The 23,542-nt window shown below is 46.7% G+C and overlaps 1 protein-coding gene across 6 annotated transcripts in view; it reads left to right on the top strand.

The window, feature by feature from the left end:
- The window catches only part of LOC134903308 (transducin-like enhancer protein 1), a 242,102-nt gene that overhangs the window by 122,313 nt on the left and 96,247 nt on the right, over positions 1–23,542 (top strand). For 3 of the 6 annotated variants that reach the window (XM_063914456.1, XM_063914458.1, XM_063914457.1), the window contains exons 6-15: positions 8,064–8,126; positions 8,331–8,435; positions 11,481–11,670; positions 13,340–13,356; positions 19,515–19,619; positions 19,784–19,828; positions 19,966–20,121; positions 20,316–20,454; positions 20,554–20,723; positions 22,666–22,721. In XM_063914456.1, the coding sequence (XP_063770526.1) occupies positions 8,064–8,126; positions 8,331–8,435; positions 11,481–11,670; positions 13,340–13,356; positions 19,515–19,619; positions 19,784–19,828; positions 19,966–20,121; positions 20,316–20,454; positions 20,554–20,723; positions 22,666–22,721 (1,046 nt within the window). The remainder of the gene's footprint in view (positions 1–8,063; positions 8,127–8,330; positions 8,436–11,480; positions 11,671–13,339; positions 13,357–19,514; positions 19,620–19,783; positions 19,829–19,965; positions 20,122–20,315; positions 20,455–20,553; positions 20,724–22,665; positions 22,722–23,542) is intronic. The other 3 variants (XM_063914461.1, XM_063914460.1, XM_063914459.1) reach the window with 3 other exon arrangements.

The raw sequence follows: 23,542 nt of genomic DNA, 5'->3' as shown, positions 1-23,542 counted from the left end.
ATACTCGTGGCTCCGGATTGGCCAAGAAGGACTTGGTACCCGGAACTTCAAGAGATGCTCACAGAGGACCCGTGGCCTCTGCCTCTAAGAAGGGACCTGCTCCAGCAAGGACCCTGTCTGTTTCAAGACTTACCGCGGCTGCGTTTGACGGCATGGCGGTTGAACGCCGGATCCTAAAGGAAAAAGGCATTCCTGAGGAAGTCATCCCTACCCTGATCAAAGCCAGGAAGGATGTGACCGCAAAACATTATCACCGCATTTGGCGAAAATATGTTGCGTGGTGTGAGGCCAGGAAGGCCCCAACGGAGGAATTTCAACTGGGTCGATTCCTGCATTTCCTGCAAACAGGAGTGTCTATGGGCCTCAAATTGGGGTCCATTAAGGTTCAAATTTCGGCCCTGGAGATTTTCTTCCAGAAAGAACTGGCTTCAGTTCCTGAAGTCCAGACGTTGTCAAGGGAGTGCTGCATATACAGCCTCCTTTTGTGCCTCCAGTGGCACCTTGGGATCTCAATGTAGTTTTGGGGTTCCTCAAATCACATTGGTTTGAACCACTTAAATCTGTGGATTTAAAATATCTCACATGGAAAGTGGCCATGCTGTTGGCCCTGGCTTCGGCCAGGCGCGTGTCAGAATTGGCGGCTTTATCTTGCAAAAGTCCCTATCTGATTTTCCATTCGGACAGGGCGGAATTGAGGACTCGTCCTCAGTTTCTCCCTAAGGTGGTGTCAGCGTTTCACCTGAACCAACCTATTGTGGTGCCTGCGGCTACTAGGGACTTGGAGGACTCCAAGTTGCTAGATGTCAGGGCCCTGAAAATATCCTGTATGCACCCAACAAGCTGGGTGCTCCTGCTTCTAAGCAGACTATTGCTCGTTGAATTTGTAGTACAATTCAGCTTGCACATACTGTGGCAGGCCTGCCACAGCCAAAATCAGTAAATGCCCATTCCACAAGGAAGGTGGGCTCATCTTGGGCGGCTGCCCGAGGGGTCTCGGCTTTAAAACTTTGCCGAGCAGCTACTTGGTCAGGGGCAAACACGTTTGCAAAATTCTACAAATTTGATACCCTGGCTGAGGAGGACCTGGAGTTCTCTCATTCGGTGCTGCAGAGTCATCCGCACTCTCCCGCCCGTTTGGGAGCTTTGGTATAATCCCCATGGTCCTTACGGAGTTCCCAGCATCCACTAGGACGTCAGAGAAAATAAGAATTTACTTACCGATAATTCTATTTCTCGTAGTCCGTAGTGGATGCTGGGCGCCCATCCCAAGTGCGGATTGTCTGCAATACTTGTACATAGTTATTGTTAACTAAATCGGGTTATTGTTGTAGTGAGCCATCTTCCTAGAGGCTCCTCTGTTATCATGCTGTTAACTGGGTTCAGATCACAAGTTGTACGGTGTGATTGGTGTGGCTGGTATGAGTCTTACCCGGGATTCAAAAATCCTTCCTTATTGTGTACGCTCGTCCGGGCACAGTATCCTAACTGAGGCTTGGAGGAGGGTCATAGGGGGAGGAGCCAGTGCACACCGGGTAGTCCTAAAGCTTTTACTTTTGTGCCCAGTCTCCTGCGGAGCCGCTATTCCCCATGGTCCTTACGGAGTTCCCAGCATCCACTACGGACTACGAGAAATAGAATTATCGGTAAGTAAATTCTTATTTTAACATATTATGGCAGGCAAGTGTCCCCTTTGTATACATGATGGCAGGTGGCAGAGGGGGGGTAGAGAGAGAGATAGAGAGAGAGAGGCTGACTTACAGTTGAAGCGGTTCTTCCCGCTCTTCGCCTCCTCATCGCGGCGCCGCCGGCTTGGCTCCCCCTCCTCCGTCCTCCCGAGTACCCAGCTCGGGGGGCGGAGTTTCGTGGAATGACGCGATTGCGTCGTGACGTCACGACGCACCGCGTCATTCCACGAAACTCCACCCCCGAGCTGGGTACTCGGGAGGACGGAGGAGGTGGGAATGGATTTTAAAGTGTTCAAGAAGTGCCGCGGCGGGCGCCCCATGCAAACTGTCAGGCTTCCTGGTAAACTCCTTTCTCCTTGTCACACGTGGATCTCCTCTCATTTGCACTGTCACACAAGAGGGTAGCTGCTTCACCCAAGATCAGGACACTTCTTCTGAACGTTCTGGTGATCTGGTTGGCTGCTGGTTAGTTTATCTTAGCCCATTCTGACCTGAGGACATCTGAAGGAACTGGAGATTAAGATTTCTATGTCACTTTTCTCTGACGTCCTAGTGGATGCTGGGGACTCCGTAAGGACCATGGGGAATAGACGGCTCCGCAGGAGACTGGGCACATCTAAAGAAAGATTTAGGTCTATCTGGTGTGCACTGGCTCCTCCCCCTATGACCCTCCTCCAAGCCTCAGTTAGATTTCTGTTCCCGGCCGAGCTGGATGCACACTAGGGGCTCTCCTGTGCTCCTAGAAAGAAAGTATAGTTTAGGTTTTTTATTTTACAGTGAGACCTGCTGGCAACAGGCTCACTGCAGCGAGGGACTAAGGGGAGAAGAAGCGAACCTACCAAAGTGGTGGTAGCTTGGGCTTCTTAGGCTACTGGACACCATTAGCTCCAGAGGGATCGCACACAGGACCCGACCTCGTCGTCCGTTCCCGGAGCCGCGCCGCCCTCCCCCTTACAGAGCCAGAAGCAAGAAGGTCCGGAAAATCGGCGGCTGAAAACTTCTGTCTTTTCCAAGGTAGCGCACAGCACTGCAGCTGTGCGCCATTGCTCCTCATGCACACCACACACTTCGGTCACTGATGGGTGCAGGGCGCTGGGGGGGGGGCGCCCTGAGCAGCAATATTAACACCTTGGCTGGCAAAACTGACACCATATATAGCCCCAGAGGCTATATAGGTGTAAATTACCCCTGCCAGAATAACACAAAAAGCGGGAGAAAGCCCACCGAAAAAGGGGCGGAGCCATCTCCCTCAGCACACTGGCGCCATTTTCCCTCACAGCTCCGCTGGAAGGATCGCTCCCTGGCTCTCCCCTGCAGTCCTGCACTACAGAAAGGGTAAAAAAGAGAGGGGGGGCACAAATTTAGGCGCAGTATAATATATATATGCAGCTATAAGGGAAAACACTCTTTATAGGTGATATCCCTGTGGTATATAGCGCTCTGGTGTGTGCTGGCATACTCTCCCTCTGTCTCCCCAAAGGGCTTTGTGGGGTCCTGTCCTCTGTCAGAGCATTCCCTGTGTGTGTGCTGTGTGTCGGTACCGATGTGTCGACATGTATGATGAGGAAAATGATGTGGAGGCAGAGCAAATGCCTGTAAATGTGTTGTCACTCCCTCAGGGGTCGACACCTGTGTGGATGGATTTATGGAAGGAATTACGTGACAGTGTCAGCTCCTTACATAAAAGGTTTGACGACATAGGACAGCCAGCTACTCAGCTTGTGACTGTTCCAGCGTCTCAAATGTCATCAGGGGCTTTAAAACGCCCGTTACCTCAGATGGCAGACACAGATGTCGACACGGATACCGACTCCAGTGTCGACGACAATGAGACTAGTGTACCCTCCAATAGGTCCACCCGTTACATGATTGAGGCAATGAAAAATGTATTACACATTTCTGATAGTACCCCAGGTACCACAAAAAAGGGTATTATGTTCGGTGAGAAAAAACTACCAGTAGTTTTTCCTGCATCTGAGGAATTAAATGAGGTGTGTGAGGAAGCCTGGACTTCCCCCGATAAGAAATTGATAATTTACTAAATGGTTATTGGCAGCGTACCCTTTCCCGCCAGAGGATAGGTCACGTTGGGAAACGTCCCCTAGGGTAGATAAAGCGCTTACACGTTTATCAAAACAGGTGGCACTACCGTCTCCGGATACGGCCGCCCTAAAGGATCCTGCTGATAGAAAGCAGGAGGCTACCCTAAAAGCTATATATACACACACGGGCATTATATTGCGACCAGCGATTGCATCAGCATGGATGTGCAGTGCTGCTGCTGCGTGGTCAGATTCCCTGTCGGATAATATTGATACCCTGGATAGGGACACTATTTTGCTGACAGTAGAGCATATAAAGGACGCTGTCTTATACATGCGTGATGCACAGAGGGATATTTGCCGGCTGGCATCAAAAATAAGCGCAATGTCCATTGTCGCCAGAAGGGGGTTATGGACTCGGCAGTGGTCAGGTGATGCCGATTCAAAAAGGCACATGGAAGTTTTGCCTTATAAGGGGGTGGAACTGTTTGGGGATGGTCTTTCAGACAACGTTTCCACAGCTACGGCTGGGAAATCAACATTTTTGCCACAGGCTACCCCACAGCAAAAGAAGGCACCGTATTATCAAGTACAGTCCTTTCGGCCCCATAAACACAAGAGGGCTCGAGGCGCATCCTTTCTGCCGAGAGGCAAAGGTAGAGGGAAAAAGCTGCAGCATACAGCCAGTTCCCAAGAGCAAAAGTCCTCCCCCGCGTCCGGTAAGTCCACAGCATGACGCTGGGGCTTCATAGGCGGATCCGGGTACGGTGGGGGCCCGTCTCAGAAATTTCAGCACACAGTGGGCGCTCTCACAGGTGGATCCCTGGGCCCTTCAAGTAGTATCTCAGGGGTACAGGCTGGAATTCGAGACGTCCCCCCCCCCCGCCGTTTTCTAAAATCTGCCTTACCAGCAACTCCCTCTGCCAGGGAGGCAGTGTTGGTGGCTATCCAAAAACTGTATTCACAGCAAGTGATTGTCAAGGTACCCCTCCTTCAGCAAGGGAAGGGTTACTATTCCACAATGTTTGTGGTACCGAAACCGGACGGTTCGGTGAGACCCATCTTAAATTTAAAATCCTTGAACACTTATATCAAAAGGTTCAAGTTCAAGATGGAATCGCTCAGGGCGGTTATTGCGAACCTGGACGAGGGGGATTACATGGTCTCCCTGGACATCAAGGATGCGTACCTGCATGTCCCCATTTACCCTCCTCACCAGGAGTACCTCAGATTTGTGGTACAGGACTGTCACTATCAGTTCCAGACGCTGCCGTTTGGGTTATCCACGGCACCGAGGGTCTTTACCATGATACTCCTTCGCAAGAAGGGAGTTTTAATTATCCCGTACTTGGACGATCTCCTGATAAAGGCGAGGTCCAAGGAACAGTTGGTAGTGGGGGTAGCACTTTCTCGGGAAGTGCTACAACAGCACGGCTGGATTCTCAATATTCCAAAGTCACAGCTGGTCCCGACGACACGTCTTCTGTTCCTGGGAATGATTCTGGACACAGACCAGAAAAAAGTGTTTCTTCCAGTGGAAAAAGCCGAGGAGTTGTCATCTCTAGTCAGAGACCTCCTAAAACCGGGACAGGTGTCGGTACATCAATGCACACGAGTCCTGGGAAAAATGGTAGCTTCGTACGAAGCAATTCCATTCGGAAGGTTCCACGCAAGGACTTTCCAGTGGGACCTGTTGGACAAATGGTCCGGGTCCGATCTCCAGATGCAACAGCGGATAACCCTGTCGGCAAGGACCAGGGTGTCGCTGCAGAGGGCTCATCTACTAGAGGGCCGCAGATTCGGAATACAGGACTGGGTCCTGGTGACCACGGATGCCAGCCTTCGGGGCTGGGGCGCAGTCACACAGGGAAGAAATTTCCAAGGACTGTGGTCAAATCAGGAGATTTCGCTTCACATAAATATTCTAGAGCTAAGGGCCATTTACAATGCCCTAAGCCAAGCAAGGCCCCTGCTTCAGAACCAGCCGGTACTGATCCAATCAGACAACATTACGGCGGTCGACCATGTAAACAGACAGGGCGGCACAAGAAGCAGGAGGGCAATGGCAGAAGCCACAAGGATTCTCCGATGGGCGGAAAATCATGTGTTAGCACTGACAGCAGTGTTCATTCCGGGAGTGGACAACTGGGAAGCAGACTTCCTCAGCAGGCACGACCTCCACCCGGGAGAATGGGGACTTCATCCAGAAGTCTTCCAAATGCTGGTAAACCGGTGGGAAAGACCACAGGTGGACATGATGGCGTCCCGCCTCAACAAAAAGCTAAAAAGATATTGCGCCAGGTCAAGGGACCCTCAGGCGATCGCTGTGGACGCTCTAGTAACACCGTGGGTGTACCAGTCGGTTTATGTGTTTCCTCCTCTGCCTCTCATTCCCAAGGTACTGAGAACCGGATCCTGAAGGAAAAGGGCATTTCGGAGGAAGTCATCCCTACCCTGATCAAAGCCAGGAAGGATGTCACCGCAAAACATTATCACCGCATTTGGCGGAAATATGTTGCTTGGTGTGAGGCCAGGAAGGCCCCAACGGAGGAATTTCAACTGGGTCGATTCCTGCATTTCCTGCAAGCAGGGGTGACGTTGGGCCTCAAATTGGGGTCCATTAAGGTCCAGATTTCGGCCCTGTCGATTTTCTTCCAGAAAGAACTGGCTTCACTGCCTGACGTTCAGACTTTTGTCAAAGGAGTTCTGCGTATTCAGCCTCCTTTTGTGCCCCCAGTGGCACCTTGGGATCTCAATGTGGTTTTGGAGTTCCTGAAATCACATTGGTTTGAACCACTTAAGACTGGGGATTTGAAATATCTCACGTGGAAAGTGGTCATGTTGTTGGCTCTGGCTTCGGCCAGGCATGTGTCAGAATTGGCGGCTTTGTCCTATAAAAGCCCTTATCTGATTTTCCATATGGATAGGGCAGAGTTGAGGACTCGTCCTCAGTTTCTCCCGAAGGTGGTATCAGCGTTTCACTTGAACCAGCCTATTGTGGTGCCTGCGGCTACTAGGAACTTGGAGGATTCCAAGTTACTGGACGTAGTCAGGGCCCTGAAAATTTATGTATCCAGGACGGCTGGAGTCAGGAAAACTGACTCGCTGGTTATCCTGTATGCACCCAACAAACTGGGTGCTCCTGCTTCTAAGCAGACTATCGCGCGCTGGATTTGTAGCACTATTCAGCTGGCGCATTCTGCGGTGGGACTACCGCAGCCTAAATCTGTAAAAGCCCATTCCACAAGGAAGGTGGGCTCATCTTGGGCGGCTGCCCGAGGGGTCTCGGCTTTACAACTTTGCCGAGCTGCTACTTGGTCAGGGGCAAACACGTTTGCAAAATTCTACAAATTTGATACCCTGGCTGAGGAGGACCTGGAGTTCTCTCATTCGGTGTTGCAGAGTCATCCGCACTCTCCCGCCCGTTTGGGAGCTTTGGTATAATCCCCATGGTCCTTACGGAGTCCCCAGCATCCACTAGGACGTCAGAGAAAATAAGAATTTACTCACCGGTAATTCTATTTCTCGTAGTCCGTAGTGGATGCTGGGCGCCCATCCCAAGTGCGGATTGTCTGCAATACTTGTAAATAGTTTTTGTTACACAAATCGGGTTGTTATTGCGAGCCATCTGTTCAGAGGCTCCGTTGTTATCATACTGTTAACCGGGGTTCCTATCACGAGTTATACGGTGTGATTGGTGTGGCTGGTATGAGTCTTACCCGGGATTCAAAATCCTTCCTTATTGTGTCAGCTCTTCCGGGCACAGTGTCCTAACTGAGGCTTGGAGGAGGGTCATAGGGGGAGGAGCCAGTGCACACCAGATAGACCTAAATCTTTCTTTAGATGTGCCCAGTCTCCTGCGGAGCCGTCTATTCTCCATGGTCCTTACGGAGTCCCCAGCATCCACTACGGACTACGAGAAATAGAATTACCGGTGAGTAAATTCTTATTATCAAATAAGTGAAATTACACAATCCCTAGCATAAAGTTCCATATCTCCAGGCCAAGAAATCATCCCACTACATCCATATTTAGCTTTGTTACAGCAGTCATACGCTGTCATTCCTTCACCAGGCAGCTTTTTATCAAGTATTTATTAACTATTTCTTATATAGTGCAGCAAATTCCGTTGCGCTTTACAATTGGAATCAATGATGAGACAAAACTGGGTAATGACAGTCATAGAGGTAGGAAGGGCCTGCTCGCAAGCTTACAGTCTATAGTAGTTTATTTTATAATATATGTCCCACTGCAAAACTTTTCTGTATCTTAATTACAATGACCTATTTGGCTCAGGCTGTCAGGTATGTGTATTTGAATATTATTTTCATTCCAGACTGAAATTGCCAAGCGTCTGAACGTAATCTGTGCACAACTGGTCCCGTTTTTATCGCAAGAGGTAACTGTTATTAAACAGCTCCAGAATCCTTTTATCTTTGAGTCATTGCTGTTTTGATATTCCTACATTTCAGCCTAATTCTTGATTCCCCATCCCCCTCCCCCCATGTATTACCCCATTTCCTCCATTTGCTATATTGTCCAAATTTCCCCAAACCCTTAACTTTCAAGCCTAATTTTCTTGCTTTCCTCCCTACTGATCCAGCACCAGCAGCAGGTGGTCCAGGCAGTTGAACGCGCTAAACAGGTGACCATGGCTGAGCTGAATGCAGCCATCGGGGTACGTTTCATCCCCCCTCAGCTGACTGTGGTGTGTACACTTCCCGCTCCCTCCCTGTTACTACTTTCTAGTTTTATGTGTGAACAGGAAATGGCAACGTGAGGCATTGTTGTGATAGTTTTTTAGCACGCTACTTGTGAAACAAAGAATTTGCTTGGGAAGGGGTTGATTGGACCAGGACTTGCGCTATATTGTATATGGGTTGTTTACTCTTGCATCAATCTGCATAAAGTAGATTATTCAATAACAGATCTAAATCCTGTGTCAGTGTTTTTTATTTCTGCTTTTGTTTCAATAAATAAGTATTTTAAGGCAAATTCCATCGTCATGGAAATGGGTGGGGGATGAGAAAAAGGCCACTTGCCAAAGTTATGGGGTTCCTTTTTATGGGACAGTCTCCACAGAATATCACAAGATGGGCCTTGATGCACATATATAGGGGAATAACGTGCAAGATGTTTTCTTTTAAACCAGCTTGGTTTACATTTTTGCAGCTTAAAAAAAAAAAAAATGCCGAATTCCACCCATGCCTGCATCTTGCAGGCTATTAGATTTCCCCAATAGGCCTCACTTTCTGATCTTATTACACTGCCTAGTCCTAGTGCAATATTATTTGGTAATGGGGCATAGGACTTCAGCTGGCTTGATGAGAGCCGGAAACTGATTTAATCGAGCAGCCCAACAGTGTAGCAGACTGTCCCCCATAATTCAAGTAAGATTGTTGAGGGGTTTGGAAGATAGTGTTTAACAATTTCACTACAGTAACGAATAGTAACGTTACCCTTTTAATGTTCTCTTGTTGACTGTAGATTACTGGGTAGTCATCCTAGTGTTTCTTACAGCAGGAGAATGGGAATATTGGCCTTTTGGGTTATTTATTTATTAACAGTTTCTTATATAGCGCAGCAAATTCCGTTGCGCTTTACAATTGGAAATAACAATGATGTAACAAAACTGGGTAATAACAGTCATAGAGATAGGAAAGCCCTGCTCGCAAGCTTACAATCTATAGGGAAATAGACATGTATATCTGCTGATTGATGCTTTGCTTATATAAATGAAGTAACTATCTCTTACAAAAGATGTAAAGTGTGTATATGTAGTATACCGTGAAGTGTGTATGTATGTATGTATATATACATGTGTGTGTGGAGATGTGTGTGTGTGTGTGTGTGTGTGTGTATGTATATATATGTATATATGTATGTGTGTGTGTATGTATGTGTGTGTGTGTGTGTGTGTATGTATGTATGTATGTATGTATGTATATATATATATATATATATATATATACATATATATATACATACATACACACACACACACACACACACACACACACACACACACACACACACACACACACCAAGCCCAGCAGCGGCGGCACTCACGGGTCTACTCACAGTCAAATAAAGTGCATTTATTTCATCACTCACTTTATTGACTGTGAGTAGACCCGTGAGTGCCGCCGCTGCTGGGCTTGTTGTATATAGGATTTTTCCGGATGGCACCAGGGCAGTGAACTGTGATAGGAGAGAGTGCCGATTCACATATATATATGTATGTATGTGTGTATGTATGTGTATGTATGTATGTATGTATGTATGTATGTATGTATATATATATATATATATATATATATATATATATATATATATATATATATATATATATATATATATTTATTTATATATTATGAATATGAGAGTCTCGGTTTAGGAGGATTAAATATCCTGGAGTAATTATAGCCAGAGTCCTCACCGATTGAAGGAGGTTGGTCCAGAAAGTGCTGAGTGCGGTTCCCAATGCGGTCTGTACAATGCGGTGTACAGACCGCATTGAGAACCGCACTCTGCACTTTCCGGACCATCCTCCTTCAATCGGACGCCTACCTTATGGAGTCATCTATCGGTACATTGGACTTTACCATCTAGGGTCACAGCTCTGGTGAGGACTCTGGCTATAATTACTCCAGGATATTTAATCCTCCAGTGACTCAGGTATTACCTCTTTGAAATAAGAACTATCCAAACTGAGACTTTCTGCAAAATGGCGTACAGGGAGGTGCTATAAAGGGAACAGATTTTTAACTGTGCCGGTTACAGACACCCAATTGGTGTGGTCGTTTTTAACTGTTAAATTGTTGCTTCACACAATATTTGGAAGCCTAATTTTATGCGAATAAATTTTCTATTATTGATTACCTAAATATGCAGATGTGACATTTCATCAACAAAAGCGCTGCTATATGTATTGTTTGTTTGTACTCACTCTTACAAACCTGAGCCAGTCCTGTCTTCTGAATGGGTGGCCAGATTGATTACCTCTGGCTGTCCAGCATATTGGCAAATCTAAAAAACTCTTGGATCCTGTAATACCAGCATTTAAGTTGCTAGTGGTCGTCTGCTGGCAGAATGTACAGGTAGAACTTATTTCTATATATACTGTATGTATTTAGCTCCCTCTTACATTCCCCTTGCTTTTTGATGGCTAAGGTTTGTTAAAGTGCTATAAAATGTATTCCATATGGCTTCCATTTGACAATGCCAAATATGCTCTAATTCCCGTTTTAGCTTGTGTTTTCAGATGGCGTGGAAGTCAGCTCCAATATATTCTGAGTGATTCACCACTAGAATAGTCAGATCTACTAGGAGATCTGCAAGCGTTCTTAGTAAATTACAATTTGCACATTGTAATCCTTTTAGCATATCCAAATGTGTCTTTTGCTAGTGATAAGTCAGTGTCTGACATGAGTAAAATGTATATTCACACAGTGGCTAAGAGGTAGACAGCTCTAGGTATCAGTGTTTGCAGCCTTGCTGGTTTTGGGTACATCTTCTCTTGGCTGTCTCAGATGTGTAACGGATTACTTATTGAACAATAAAAATAAGACAATGTGTTTGACTACAGCCTTACGGTACAACATATTTTGAATTCTAAAATGGTAAAATTAACCTGCTTTTTTTATTTTGTTTTTTTCCCCCCATTTCACCGTGTCCTCTACCTGCGGGCACCCCTTTATGTGGTGATGTTACTCTTTCTGTTCTGCACACAACTGCTGATCCGGAACCACAGCACCAGCTGCAAGCTCAGCACCTCTCTCATCATGCACCTCCTATTCCCCTCACACCTCACCCATCTAGTTTGCAGCCCCAAAGCTTGGCTGCTGCCACCAGTGCCTCCAGTCTTCTGGCCCTGTCTGGTGTCCTTGGTCTACAATCACAACTGATGGCGAAAGAGGGGCTTACGGACTCAGAGCACAGAGGTATGTTTAGATGAATTGCTTTACCATAGCTGCTTCATGTTATTTAGAACTATGGCTGGCTGTTAGATTTGGCCTTTTCTGTTGAAGACAGCCATGTTAAGGTAGTTGTAATTTTGCATTTGAGTTGATGTAAAAACATATATGTATATATATATATATCTTTTTTTTTTGTTTTGTTTTCCTCCTTATGAACTGACATTTGACTGACATATCAGCAGTTGTAATGTGTGAGTATGCAAGCCTTCATCCAGAATGTTTGATCTTGATGTTTTCTGGATAAGGGTTATTTACATGATCCTGAGCCGTATCCTTCAAATCGGCTGAAACCCCAGTCTTTGTGCACACTACCTGGTATCCCCTCATTGCCCTGCAGTCACGTTGGGTGGCACTACTGCTGATTTATGTATTTGAATGACCTTATAACTGGGCTGTTTATCAGTTAACATACTGTATGTGGGGGGCACTACCCCCCGTTCCCCCCTTGACATGTACAAACATACGTTTTTATATGAGACGCCCTTTTCTGTTTATAGTGTGTCCTTTGTTTGGTATTATTCACTGGTACGTACTTTGTCTATGTTCCTGGGTTTTGGATTTTTTTTTTTTTTTATTCCATTTTATCTATTGAGAGATTTTCATAAGTGAAAAGCAAGGGGGTGGGGAGGTGGAGCAGTTTACTGAATAATATGAACACGCTAAGAGTATATACTATATTCTAAGGGCTGGGGGTGGGGCCAGACTCCGATTACAATCTTTGGGGGACATGTACTAAGCAGTGATAAAAGTGGAGAAGTTGCCTATGGCAACCAATCGGCATTGACATAACATTTAGAATTTGCATACTATGAAAGTATACAGAGCAGCTGATTGGTTGCCATGGGCTGCTTCTCCACTGGCTCACTTCTCCACTTTTATCACTGCTTAGTACATGTCCCCCTATGTTCCTGTTTTATATTCATGAGTTTTGAATCCATTCTGAATATTTTACAAAGCTGTCTAATGGGACATTTCTGATGGGACGTATAGGAGCAATAGATGTCCCTTCCAAGGTTCTGCCCGTGCCGTTGTGTGATGGGGTTCTTGGCCAAATGATTTAGACCAGTGATGGGTAAGCGCTCCAGCTGTTGTTGAACTAAACATCCCAGCATGCCCTGCTACAGTTTTGTAATTTGGCCATGCTAAAACTGTAGCACGGCATGCTGGGATGTGTAGCTCAACAACATCTGGAGTGCCAAAGGTTCCCCATCACTGCTTTAGACTAATCTAGCTTCAGCAGCTGACATTGCAGTTGCGGAGGTTCATTAATGAGCACATACCAGATGCATGAAATCGCCCTATAAAATAGATAAACCTAAGAGGAAACACATTGTACCTTCCTTGGAGTTGCAGTTCAGAATATATGTGCTGTAAAAGTGTCTAGGAGAATGACTAGGTGCATTGCATTGGGGAAAAGACCATTTTTGTATTTGCGTTATTGAGGTGAGGAGAGTTGTAATGATGTATATGCTGCTTTTAGCTGAGTGGGACATCTCTCTGCTGGAGAAATTCTGTACATTTGTGAGGAAGGGTGAGATTATCCGTAATAATGAGGGATAATAAATTAATAATCATGACTAAAATTAATCAGATCTTTCCCTTTCTTACTGCTCATGTGTTTCCATGGAGACAGACAGAGACCCAGGGCCTGTGAGTATAACTGTGTGGGTGCATTGTGGTGGGTGGCAATGTCTTTATTGGGTCTTCATTTGCCCCCCAGGTTTTAAGGCTGTCATCAAGATGTATAGGTTTTGTTTTTATAACAGAAAGAAATTCCACTTCTGAACAATTATGACAACAGCACTTTTTTTTTCTCTTTATCTAAAAGGCACTGCCAGGTTTTTGTCCAGTTTGCTTGCAATGCAATATATTTACTCAGATTTTGCCACATTTTACGATTTTAAACTCACTAACTTTAGTTTCTATTCATGAAGCAGTGAAAAGTGTGGGGAAGTGAGACAGTGGAGAAGTTGTCCATGGCAACCAATCAGCATTGACGGAATATTTATATTTAGTATTTCTCTGACGTCCTAGTGGATGCTGGGGACTCCGTCAGGACCATGGGGAATAGCGGCTCCGCAGGAGACAGGGCACAAAATTTAAAAGTTTGACCACTAGGTGGTGTGTACTGGCTCCTCCCCCTATGACCCTCCTCCAAGCCTCAGTTAGGTTTTTGTGCCCGTCCGAGCAGGGTGCAATCTAGGTGGCTCTCATAAAGAGCTGCTTAGAGTAAAAGTTTTGATAGTTTTATTATTTTCAGTGAGTCCTGCTGGCAACAGGCTCACTGCAACGAGGGACCTAGGGGAGAAGAAGTGAACTCACCTGCGTGCAGGATGGATTTGCTTCTTAGGCTACTGGACACTAGCTCCAGAGGGACGATCACAGGTACAGCCTGGATGGGTCACCGGAGCCGCGCCGCCGACCCCCTTGCAGATGCCGAAGTAAGAAGAGGTCCAGAAACCGGCGGCTGAAGGCTTTTCAGTCTTCATGAGGTAGCGCACAGCACTGCAGCTGTGCGCCATTGCGCTCAGGCACACTTCACACCGGCGGTCACTGAGGGTGCAGGGCGCTGGGGGGGGCGCCCTGGGCAGCAATGTTAATACCTTTCTGGCTAAAAAGAATACATCACATATAGTCCATGGGCTATATGGATGTATTTCACCCCTGCCAGGTCTCAGAAAAACCGGGAGAAGAGCCCGCCGGAATAGGGGGCGGGGCCTATCTCCTCAGCACACAGCGCCATTTTCCTACACAGCTCCGCTGCTAGGAAGGCTCCCAGGCTCTCCCCTGCACTGCACTACAGAAACAGGGTAAAAAACAGAGAGGGGGGGCATTTTTTGGCGATATTATATATATTTAAGCAGCTATAAGGAAACAACACTTATATAAGGTTGTTCCTATATAATTATAGCGCTTTGGTGTGTGCTGGCAAACTCTCCCTCTGTCTCCCCAAAGGGCTAGTGGGGTCCTGTCTTCTATCAGAGCATTCCCTGTGTGTCGGTACGTGTGTGTCGACATGTATGAGGACGATGTTAGTGTGGAGGCGGAGCAATTGCCGGTAATGGTGATGTCACCCCCTAGGGAGTCGACACCGGAATGCATGGCTTTGTTTATTGAATTACGTGATAATGTCAGCACGCTGCAAAAGTCGGTTGACGACATGAGACGACCGGCAAACCAGTTAGTACCTGTACAGGCGTCTCAAACACCGTCAGGGGCTGTAAAACGCCCTTTGCCTCAGTCGGTCGACACAGACCCAGACACGGACACCGAATCTAGTGTCGACGGTGAAGAAACAAACGTATTTTCCAGTAGGGCCACACGTTATATGATCACGGCAATGAAGGAGGCTTTGCATATCTCTGATACTGCAAGTACCACAAAAAGGGGTATTATGTGGGGTCTGAAAAAACTACCTGTAGTTTTTCCTGAATCAGAGGAATTGAATGACGTGTGTGATGAAGCGTGGGTTACCCCTGATAAAAAACTGCTAATTTCAAAGAAGTTATTGGCGTTATACCCTTTCCCGCCAGAGGTTAGGGCGCGCTGGGAAACACCCCCTAAGGTGGACAAGGCGCTCACACGTTTATCCAAACAAGTGGCGTTACCGTCTCCTGATACGGCCGCCCTCAAGGATCCAGCTGATAGGAGGCTGGAAAATACTCAAAAAAGTATATACACACATACTGGTGTTATACTGCGACCAGCAATCGCCTCAGCCTGGATGTGCAGTGCTGGGGTGGCTTGGTCGGATTCCCTGACTGAAAATATTGATACCCTGGATAGGGACAGTATTTTATTGACTATAGAGCAATTAAAGGATGCATTCCTTTATATGCGAGATGCACAGAGGGATATCTGCACTCTGGCATCAAGAGTAAGTGCGATGTCCATATCTGCCAGAAGAAGTCTATGGACACGACAGTGGTCAGGCGATGCGGATTCCAAACGGCATATGGAAGTATTGCCGTATAAAGGGGAGGAATTATTTGGGGTCGGTCTATCGGATTTGGTAGCCACGGCAACAGCCGGGAAGTCCACCTTTTTACCTCAAGTCCCCTCCCAGCAGAAAAAGACGCAGTCTTTTCAGCCGCAGTCCTTTCGTTCCTATAAGAACAAACGAGCAAAAGGACATTCATATTTGCCCCGAGGCAAAGGAAAGGGTAAGAGACTGCAGCAAGCAGCCCCTTCCCAGGAGCAGACGTCCTCCCCGGCTTCTGCAAAGGCCTCAGCATGACGCTGGGACCTTACAAGCGGACTCAGGGGCGGTGGGGGGTCGCCTCAAGAATTTCAGCGCACAGTGGGCTCACTCGCAGGTGGACCCCTGGATCCTGCAGGTAGTATCTCAGGGTTACAGGTTGGAATTCGAGAAGTCTCCCCCTCGCCGGTTCCTAAAATCTGCTTTGCCAACGTCTCCCTCAGACAGGGCGACGGTATTGGAAGCCATTCACAAGCTGTATTCTCAGCAGGTGATAATCAAGGTACCCCTTCTACAACAGGGAAAGGGGTATTACTCCACGCTATTTGTGGTACCGAAGCCGGACGGCTCGGTAAGACCTATTCTAAATCTGAAATCTCTGAACCTGTACATACAAAAATTCAAGTTCAAGATGGAGTCACTCAGAGCAGTGATAGCGAATCTGGAAGAAGGGGATTTTATGGTGTCCTTGGACATCAAGGATGCTTACCTTCATGTCCCAATTTGCCCTTCACACCAAGGGTACCTCAGGTTCGTGGTACAAAACTGTCATTTTCAGTTTCAGACGCTGCCGTTTGGATTGTCCACGGCACCCAGGGTCTTTACCAAGGTAATGGCCGAAATGATGATCCTTCTTCGAAGAGAAGGCGTATTAATTATCCCTTACTTGGACGATCTCCTGATAAGGGCAAGATCCAGAGAACAGCTGGAGGTCGGAGTAGCACTAACTCAAGTAGTGCTCCAACAGCACGGGTGGATTCTGAATTTTCCAAAATCCCAACTGATCCCGACGACACGTCTGCTGTTCCTAGGGATGATTCTGGACACTGTTCAGAAAAAGGTATTTCTTCCGGAGGAGAAAGCCAGGGAGTTATCCGAACTCGTCAGGAACCTCCTAAAACCAGGGACAGTGTCTGTGCATCAATGCACAAGAGTCCTGGAAAAAAGGGTCTCTCTGCTATGGTGGTTGCAGAGTGCTCATCTGTTAGAGGGCCGCAGATTCGGCATACAGAACTGGGTCCTAGTGACCACGGATGCCAGCCTGAGAGGCTGGGGAGCGGTCACACAAGGAAGAAACTTCCAGGGCGTGTGGTCAAGCCTGGAAACGTCTCTTCACATAAATATACTGGAACTAAGAGCAATCTACAATGCTCTAAGCCTGGCAAACCCTCTGCTTCAGGGTCAGCCGGTGTTGATCCAGTCGGACAACATCACGGCAGTCGCCCACGTAAACAGACAGGGCGGCACAAGAAGCAGGAGGGCAATGGCAGAGGCTGCTAGGATTCTTCGCTGGGCGGAAAATCATGTGATAGCACTGTCAGCAGTGTTCATCCCGGGACTGGACAACTGGGAAGCAGACTTCCTCAGCAGACACGATCTTCACCCGGGAGAGTGGGGACTTCATCCAGAAGTCTTCCACATGATTGTAGTCCATTGGGAAAGACCAATGGTGGACATGATGGCGTCCCGCCTCAACAAAAAACTGGACAGGTATTGCGCCAGGTCAAGAGACCCTCAGGCAATAGCTGTGGACGCTCTGGTAACACCATGGGTGTACCAGTCAGTGTATGTGTTTCCTCCTCTGCCTCTCATACCCAAGGTACTGAGAATTATACGGCAAAGGGGAGTAAGAACGATACTAGTGGCTCCGGACTGGCCAAGAAGGACTTGGTACCCGGAACTTCAGGAGATGCTCACGGAAGATCCGTGGCCTCTACCTCTAAGAAGGGATCTGCTTCAGCAGGGACCGTGTCTATTCCAAGACTTACCGTGGCTGCGTTTGACGGCATGGCGGTTGAACGCCGGATCCTAAGGGAAAAAGGCATTCCGGAAGAGGTCATCCCTACCCTGGTCAAAGCCAGGAAGGAGGTGACTGCACAACATTATCACCGCATTTGGAGATAATATGTTGCATGGTGTGAGGCCAGGAAGGCCCCGACAGAGGAATTTCAACTGGGTCGATTCCTACATTTCCTGCAAACAGGATTATCTATGGGCCTCAAATTAGGGTCCATTAAGGTTCAAATTTCGGCCCTGTCGATTTTCTTCCAGAAAGAATTGGCTTCAGTTCCTGAAGTCCAGACTTTTGTAAAAGGAGTACTACATATACAGCCCCCGGTTGTGGCACCGTGGGATCTCAATGTAGTTTTGGATTTTCTCAAATCCCATTGGTTTGAGCCACTCAAATCGGTAGATTTGAAATATCTTACATGGAAAGTAACCATGCTACTGGCCCTGGCTTCAGCCAGGAGAGTGTCGGAATTGGCGGCTTTATCGTATAAAAGCCCATATCTGATTTTCCATTCGGACAGGGCAGAATTGAGGACGCGTCCTCATTTTCTGCCTAAGGTGGTATCAGCGTTTCACCTGAACCAGCCTATTGTGGTGCCTGCGGCTACTAGCGATTTGGAGGATTCCAAGTTGCTGGACGTTGTCAGAGCATTGAAAATATATATTTCAAGGACGGCTGGAGTCAGAAAATCTGACTCTCTGTTTATACTGTATGCACCCAACAAGCTGGGTGCTCCTGCTTCTAAGCAGACGATTGCTCGTTGGATTTGTAGCACAATTCAACTGGCACATTCTGTGGCAGGCCTGCCACAGCCTAAATCTGTCAATGCCCACTCCACAAGGAAGGTGGGCTCATCTTGGGCGGCTGCCCGAGGGGTCTCGGCATTACAACTCTGCCGAGCAGCTACGTGGTCAGGGGAGAACACGTTTGTAAAATTCTACAAATTTGATACCCTGGCTAAGGAGGACCTGGAGTTCTCTCATTCGGTGCTGCAGAGTCATCCGCACTCTCCCGCCCGTTTGGGAGCTTTGGTATAATCCCCATGGTCCTGACGGAGTCCCCAGCATCCACTAGGACGTCAGAGAAAATAAGAATTTACTCACCGGTAATTCTACTTCTCGTAGTCCGTAGTGGATGCTGGGCGCCCATCCCAAGTGCGGATTGTCTGCAATACTTGTACATAGTTATTGTTACAAAAAAAAAAAAAAAAATCGGGTTGTTTATTGTTGTGAGCCATCTTTTCAGAGGCTCCTACGTTATCATACTGTTAACTGGGTTCAGATCACAAGTTGTACGGTGTGATTGGTGTGGCTGGTATGAGTCTTACCCGGGATTCAAAATCCTTCCTTATTGTGTACGCTCGTCCGGGCACAGTATCCTAACTGAGGCTTGGAGGAGGGTCATAGGGGGAGGAGCCAGTACACACCACCTAGTGGTCAAACAAATTTTGTGCCCTGTCTCCTGCGGAGCCGCTATTCCCCATGGTCCTGACGGAGTCCCCAGCATCCACTACGGACTACGAGAAATAGAATTACCGGTGAGTAAATTCTTATTATTTAGTATTTGCATACTATAAAATTATACAGAGCAGCTGATTGGCTGCCATGGGCATCTTCTCCACTAGCTCACTTCTCCACACTTTTCACTGCTTTATGAATAGACCCCTTTGTCTTCACTTATTCTTTCCATTAGATGGCGAGACATTTCATAGTATAGTTCCATAAAGTCATGGTTCTGTAGGGGAGGGCCAAAATGGTTTGTGTTTCCTCCATGTTTATGGTATCTGAATCTATTTTCCTATTTTCCACTCCTTAATAGAGCTGTGTTACTCTTCCAAATGGGGAGCGTGTGCGGACCTTGTCAGATTATCTAAACATCAACAAAAAGCGTAAAACAGAGGAGAAAGACTTTGGAACAGACTATGTGAGTGCATTGTGTACTCATTGAATGATCAGTTTGCTGCTCGGCTAACTACACACCGCTTTCCAAACATTGAATTTTCTGCCCACTTTCCATCTTTACGTTTTTTGTATTTCATTGATTCCATAGTAAATTTGACCTTCCTATAAGTCTGCTTTCTTTTGTAGGGCAGTGATGCTGACAGAAGTGAGGACAATCTTGTGGTGGATGAGGTAAGTGATTTGATGAAACAAACTGACTGTCATAATGGGGGAAAAAAAGTGAATGTTTTATTTTTCATCTAATGAAGATCGTGGAGGTTCACACACACAAATAAAAAAGCAATAGTGAGTGTAATGTGTCTTCCCAGGATCCTGCATCACCTCATAGTGTCCATTCCTACTCCTCTCGGGAAAATGGTGTGGATAAAACCAACCTACAGAGGAAGGATCCTCCTCCTGCTAGTCCAAACTCCATGACCTCATCTAGCAGTGTGTCCCCCTCAAGGAGCAAGGACCTTCCCACGGTAATAGCATTCTGACCCAGATTATATGAGGTGGTGGCACATGTTGGCCTGTCCTGTAGTAAGGACATAGACACCATAGCTCAATGCAGCAATACAGTACAGTTCTATTCAATAATACCCCCGCCCCCCTCCTCCCCCATGTATGTCTTTATTTTCTTGTTCATATTTTGTATATAACCCTATTTCCCTTGTAGCAGGTGGAAAAGGCTGGGACACCTGGCTTAAAATCCAGCACTCCAAACTCTCAAAGTGATATGAGCACTCCTGGTCCCAGTGGGTCTAGTGTATCTCAGTTCCGACCTCTTTCAAATAAATCTGCCATCGACCCTCTAGGTAATTATGAGTTGATGGAAGGAGTGTGGTCACTGTTTTCTGTGCTTTGCTTATTGTGCAATGTCAATTTGATATCGTAACTTTTCCTGTTGTCCACAGCTCTGGGTCTACGGGCACCCTTGAGTGCACAGGGAGGCTATCCTGCGGCATTTAGTATTGCTCACCCTTCTGTGAATGCTGAGGGAGCTGGCGCCTATGCTGGTCTTCACCTTATGTCTCCACAGATTAATGGAGCAGCTGCTGCTGGAACCTATGGAAGATCCTCTTTAGTAAGTATTGTATGCCATTCTTCCAGCCTTGTTGAATTGTTTCTTTTTAATTAGTACATGTAGTGTTGTTGTTGTGTGTGTGTGTGTGTGTGTGTGTGTGTGTGTGTGTGTATGTATGTATATATACATATATATATGTGGGTTTTGTTGTTTTATTTTTTATATATATATATATATATATATATACACACACACTGCTCAAAAAAATAAAGGGAACACTAAAATAACACATCCTAGATCTGAATGAATGAAATATTCTTATTAAATACTTTGTTCTTTACATAGTTGAATGTGCTGACAACAAAATCACACAAAAATTATCAATGGAAATCAAATTTATTAACCCATGGAGGTCTGGATTTGGAGTCACCCTCAAAATTAAAGTGGAAAAACACACTACAGGCTGATCCAACTTTGATGTAATGTCCTTTAAAACAAGTCAAAATGAGGCTCAGTTGTGTGTGGCCTCCACGTGCCTGTATGACCTCCCTACAACGCCTGGGCATGCTCCTGAGGAGGTGGCGGATGGTCTCCTGAGGGATCTCCTCCCAGACCTAGACTAAAGCATCCGCCAACTCCTGGACAGTCTGTGGTGAAACGTGGCGTTGGTGGATGGAGCGAGACATGATGTGCTCAATTGGATTCAGGTCTGGGGAACGGGGCGGGCCAGTCCATAGCATCAATGCCTTCATCTTGCAGGAACTGCTGACACACTCCAGCCACATGAGGTCTAGCATTGTCTTGCATTAGGAGGAACCCAGGGCCAACCGCACCAGCATATGGTCTCACAAGGGGTCTGAGGATCTCATCTCGGTACCTAATGGCAGTCAGGCTACCTCTGGCGAGCACATGGAGTGCTGTGCGGCCCCCCAAAGAAATGCCACCCCACACCATTACTGACCCACTGCCAAACCGGTCATGCTGGAGGATGTTGCAGGCAGCAGAAGGTTCTCCTTGGCGTCTCCAGACTCTCACGTCTGTCACATGTGCTCAGTGAGAACCTGCTTTCATCTGTGAAGAGCACAGAGCGCCAGTGGCGAATTTGCCAATCTTGGTGTTCTCTGGCAAATGCCAAGCGTCCTGCAGTGTTGGGCTGTAAGCACAACCCCCACCTGTGGACGTCGGGCCCTCATACCACCCTCATGGAGTCTGTTCCTGATCGTTTGAGTAGACACATGCACATTTGTGGCTTGCTGGAGGTCATTTTGCAGGGCTCTGGCAGTGCTCCTCCTGTTCCTCCTTGCACAAAGGCAGAGGTAGCGGTCCTGCTGCTGGGTTGTTGCCCTCCTACGGCCTCCTCCACGTCTCCTGATGTACTGGCCTGTCTCCTGGTAGCGCCTCCATGCTCTGGACACTACGCTGACAGACACAGCAAACCTTCTTGCCACAGCTCGCATTGATGTGCCATCCTGGATGAGCTGTACTACCTGAGCCACTTGTGTGGGTTGTAGGGAGGTCATACAGGCACGTGGAGGCCACAGACACTACTGAGCCTCATTTTGACTTGTTTTAAGGACATTACATCAAAGTTGGATCAGCCTGTAGTGTGTTTTTCCACTTAAATTTTGAGGGTGACTCCAAATCCAGACCTCCATGGGTTAATAAATTTGATTTCCATTGATAATTTGTGTGTGATTTGGTAGTCGGCACATTCAATTATGTAAAGAACAAAGTATTTAATAAAAATATTTCATTCATTCAGATCTAGGATGTGTTATTTTAGTGTTCCCTTTATTTTTTTGAGCAGTGTGTGTATATATGTATATGTGTGTGTGTGTGTGTGTGTGTGTGTATATGTATATGTATGTATGTATGTATGTATATATATATATATATATATATATATATATATATATATATATATATATATATATATATATATATATATATATATAATATATTATTTTTATTTTTTTGTCTTACTCCTCCTGCCCTTCTCTAGGTCGGGTATGACCCCCATGCACACATGCGGGGCTTGGGAGCTGCATCTGGAAAACCGTAAGTTATTTCCAGTCATTTTTACAAGTTAATATTATGGGGCAGATGTAACGACGAGTGATGATATCGCTCGTAACGGATGATGGTGCTCCAGCCAATCAGCTTCTGTCCTTTTTCAACCACATGACAGGAGCTGATTGGCTGGAGCACCAATTTATCATATCGAGTGATAACAAGAATATCACTCGCTGTTAATACCCTTTTCACATCGCACAAATAACCCGGTATGACCCGGCATATTGCCGGGTCAGCGTGTGGTGTGAAAGGGGCATAGCCGAAATCGCGGGTTGCCTGACCCGGCAATTCAACCCAGGAATAAAGCGGTGTTATACTCGGGTTGAATATCTGGTCAGTGGCTTTGTAAACGGGCTCCCGGGTCGATGCGTCCTGGGACCTGTTTACCACAGCAGGGAGAGGCGGCGCGGAGATGATCTCATCTCTCAGCGCCACCTCCGCCCCCGCTGCCGGCTAATGTACCATTTCGTATGGAGATAGACGCACAGAGAATATAGGCATGACGCATATCATTTTAATCAACGAGTCTCCTTGTGCGTCTTACTCGCATAACTATGTGAATGAGACCTTTTTTTCGGCAAAAAGACGCCCAGCGCTAACGGAATTGCACGGTACCTGTTGGCTCACTCACGCCAGGCATCTCCCATTGCGTGGCGTATTGAGGCAAGGTATATGTCATTTGTCTAATTGACTATGTACTAGATTATTTTAAAATTTCAGCTGTGCTTTCCAAAAGTAGTCTTTCTATAGAGGGACACTCATATGTTATGCAAATTGTGAAATCTGTCAGAGCTATCTTCTCTAAA

The sequence above is a fragment of the Pseudophryne corroboree genome, chromosome 1 (assembly GCF_028390025.1).
Source record: "Pseudophryne corroboree isolate aPseCor3 chromosome 1, aPseCor3.hap2, whole genome shotgun sequence".
Lineage (NCBI taxonomy): Eukaryota > Metazoa > Chordata > Amphibia > Anura > Myobatrachidae > Pseudophryne > Pseudophryne corroboree.
Note: the sequence above shows the minus strand (reverse complement) of the source record. Positions and strands in the feature narration are given on the sequence as shown.